We start from the raw sequence: 3,657 nt of genomic DNA, 5'->3' as shown, positions 1-3,657 counted from the left end.
GCCCGAGGTTCGCCTGCCCGATGCTTGGAAAGAAAGGCCGGTGCTCGCTTGGGCAGCGCATATACTAAAATTCGAGCCATACGGAGAGGATTGGCATGGCTCCAGTGCAAGGATGATATGAAAATTCGTGAAGCATTATATGCTACTATTTTTTAAAAAGGCCAATATTCAACAGATCAGAGTTTGGGGCAAGGACAGATTTATTGATGAAGGAGATGGGAGGACTAATTCTCAAATCTATTTTAAGAGTGTCTGGAATCCAGGCATCTTTTATTGTTAAGGGAAAGGATGGGGTTGGGGGGGAGGGGTGAGTTGTGGGTGCTGGCCCCTTCCTTCCATAAAATGCAGAATGTTGGAAAAGTTTTTACTCTATATATTTGTCGGCAGATCCAGTAAAAATATGCATACATTCTATGCACGTCCATCAGTCTATCGAGGATAACATTTGCTTTTTTAAAGAAAACACTAGAAATAAGGTTTTGGAATAAATAACTCCTGAAGTCTCTTTGTACTCCGAGGTGTGTTTTTTTTTTTAATATATTTTTTTATTGATTATAGAGAGAAAGGAAGGGAGACGGATAGAGAGATAGAAACATCAACAAGAAGGAAACATCAATCAGCTGCCTCCTGCACACCCCTTAAAGGGGATCAAGCCCACAACCTGGGCATGTCCCCTGACCAGGAATTAACCAGTGACCTCCTGGTCCATGGGTCCACGCTCAACAACTAAGACACACCAGCCAGGCAAAAAATTTTTTTTTAATCTATTAATTCCTTACTCATTTGTTTGTCATGGGGCACTGACCTAATGCTAGTATCATTTATGGAATAGCTATTTTTATGTCTGTTACTAAGATAGTGTATATCCTCTTCCATTATATACACCATCACTGTGACTTTTGTCAGTGGAGGGGAAAAAAAAGAGGGTAAGAGGGTTCTATGGATAGTAACCTCACAGGGTGATCTTGATCATAAATTCCTAACTGGGCAGATCATGGTGGGTAGTCAGGTCCCAAGCATATAACATATATATGTACATTCTCACCCGATGATATGTTTTTATTGATTTTATTTATTTATTTATTTTATTTTTGCGGGCTAACTAGTTTATTCAAACTGTTGGACAGAGCTCCCACCATGGGAGCTGAGCCATGGGGCTGAACTGTGTGGGGATGACCAGGTATCAGAAGCTCAGCTGAGCAGCAGGAGCAGCATTGGGGCCAGGCCAAGCAGGAGAGGCCAGGCCCCATAGAGCCCAGCTCCATTCATAGTCTCAGCATAGAACCTGGCCACCTCCTCATTGGGGTTCCTTCATATACCCATCTCACACCCCCACTGTCCCCCTCTCACCCCACCCACCAGGCTCTCACCTGCGGTCCAGTTCCAGCCCTTGTGCCAGTTACCCTTGCAGGTGTAGGAGGTGCGGCAGTCTTCCCACCAGCTCTCACAGTCCTCTTTGCACAGGGGCACGTCCAGGATCCGCTCTCTGCGCCAGCTCTGGTTCACCTGGGAGATGTCAGTAGGGGAAAAGCACTCAGGCTCAGGATTCTCAGTAGCCCAGCCCTAAAGAGCCCCGAGCTGCAGAGGCAGGACGAGGAGATGTCTGGGAAGCAGGCATGGGGAGGAACTCATACCTCCTGGATCCAGGGCCCCAGGTTGGGGGAGCACTCATACAGGCAGGTGTCCTGGATGAAGTGGCGCTTGCAGGCGGGTTTCATCGGGCCGCAGTGGTCCCAGTTGAATCTGTACAGGTAGGAGACATCCTCATGGGCTTCCTGGCTGGTGTTGACAGAGCAGCAGGCGTTCTTCTTCCAGGGACCGCACTGCTCATGCAGCTTGTCCTCCGGGCTTGGCCTTTCCTTGTGGTGCTTGGCATCCATGCAGACATTGAGAAGCTCAGTCCTGGGCCCGGCTGCCCATACTTTGGCCCCCCACACCAGAAGGAGCCACAGCTGTGTTGTCATCGTTCGAGCCATATCAGTCCCTCCACATTACACCCATCTCCTGTAGAACTCGGGTATCTTGCCTGGGCCTCATAGACAGGACCTGAGCTGAGCAGCGGCTCAGTGGGTAGAGTGTCAGCCTGTGGACTGAAGGGTCCCAGGTTCAATTCCAATTAAGGGCACATACCTGGGTTGTGGGCTCAGTCCCTGGTAGAGGGTGTGCAGGAGGCAGCCCATCATTGATTCTCTCACATCATTGATGTTTCTATCTCTCCCTCTCCCTTCCTCTCTGAAATAAATAAAAAGATATTTTTAAAAAATAATTTCTTTCGGGGTCTTTTTTTTTTAAATTGGTTTTCGAGAATAGAAGGAAGGGACACAGATAAGAGAGAGAGAGAGAGAGAGAAGAGAGAGAGAGGATCCTCGATTCATTGTATCATGGTCACTCCTGACCCTTGGAAAGAACATGCCACCGTTTGATATACAAGAAGATGCTCCAACCTACTGAGCCACACAACCCAGGGTTTGGGCCTGTTTTCTTGTGCTTAACATGTTTATTAGAATTAGTGGGATTATAAGGGCAAAGCAACGATTCTTCAGTTATTGATGGATAGTTCAGCATGGCTTTCTTAGGAAAAGGTTTCCACTCCAGCTGTCTGCAGCGCTGGAAGGCCTACCTCCCAAAGCCAAAACAGGGTACTACCAATTTGTTCAATCTTCCCAATACAATACGCATAGTAAACAGGGCAGACATGTAATTTCATATTATTAATAGGTTTCTGCATTTTTTCCATAACTGTTGCTTCTTTTTCTACATGGGGAGTTGTGTTTTTGTGGTTGTTTATTTCTTTGACTTCTTTGTATTGTAGGCATTCTTTATTTAGAGATCATATTTTATTAGTAAATACTGAAAATATTTTCCCTGGTTTTGTTTATATTCAATTTGCATGTTTTGAATGTCTTTATTCTCTGGATCACATTTCACAAATGAGGCTTTTGGGGCACATACTGCTGTTGAAGGGGAACAGAATATGCCACCCTAACATATGCCTCTTTGGGGGCTGATGATTTTTGAAAGGCTGCTGGTGCTGCAGAATATCTGGAACCGGTGAGGCTGCCCTTTTGTGAAGGAGATTTACATTTATAAGGGAAATCTCCACGTGTAAGGGTGTTTCTGTATCAGGAAGAAGAGGATGACTCTGAAGCTCTAGAAACTGTTTATCAATGGAGAAGGCACCCATTGAATCTGCCTGACAATCTTTCCCTTGTTCAGTCTACTTTGCTTGGTAACCCACCATAACTGCCCCACCCCCACCATCCTTATTTTGTGTTTTGCTGAAAATTATATTTAAGGTGATGGCTTAGGCCATTTTGGGGAGAAAATCTGTTCCTGGGTCTCTTCCATGTGTATAGAAGGTGTACATGTTATTAAACTTGTTTTTCTCCTGTTAATCTGTCTTTTTATTACTGAGATGTCTCAGCTCAGATAGTAGAGGGACAATTGTATTTTCTTATACAATACTAGAGAGTAGGGTCCCTAGGCCTGGCCGACAATCAGGGCTGATGGGGCCTTCCGGCTGCTGGCCAAGGCCTTCCTTCGTTTCACGCCATCCCCTGGTGGTCAGCACACATCATAGGGAGCAATCGAACTCCTGGTCTCCCAGTCGAACTCCCAAGGGGACACTTTGCATATTAGCCTTTATGTATACTAGAG

At 45.8% G+C, this 3,657-nt stretch overlaps 1 protein-coding gene across 1 annotated transcript in view; it reads right to left on the bottom strand.

Moving 5' to 3' along the window:
- The window catches only part of LOC102254055 (folate receptor alpha-like), a 6,938-nt gene extending 4,958 nt beyond the window's left edge, over positions 1 to 1,980 (bottom strand). Inside the window, exons 1-2 of the mRNA XM_005860553.2 lie at positions 1,635 to 1,980; positions 1,371 to 1,506 (exon numbers count right to left, since the gene is read on the bottom strand). Coding sequence (XP_005860615.2) covers positions 1,371 to 1,506; positions 1,635 to 1,976 — 478 coding nt within the window. The 5' untranslated portion in view covers positions 1,977 to 1,980. The remainder of the gene's footprint in view (positions 1 to 1,370; positions 1,507 to 1,634) is intronic.
- Positions 1,981 to 3,657: the final 1,677 nt, after the last annotated feature.

This window comes from Myotis brandtii, unplaced genomic scaffold (genome assembly GCF_000412655.1).
Source record: "Myotis brandtii unplaced genomic scaffold, ASM41265v1 scaffold136, whole genome shotgun sequence".
Taxonomy (NCBI): Eukaryota; Metazoa; Chordata; class Mammalia; order Chiroptera; family Vespertilionidae; genus Myotis; species Myotis brandtii.
Note: the sequence above shows the minus strand (reverse complement) of the source record. Positions and strands in the feature narration are given on the sequence as shown.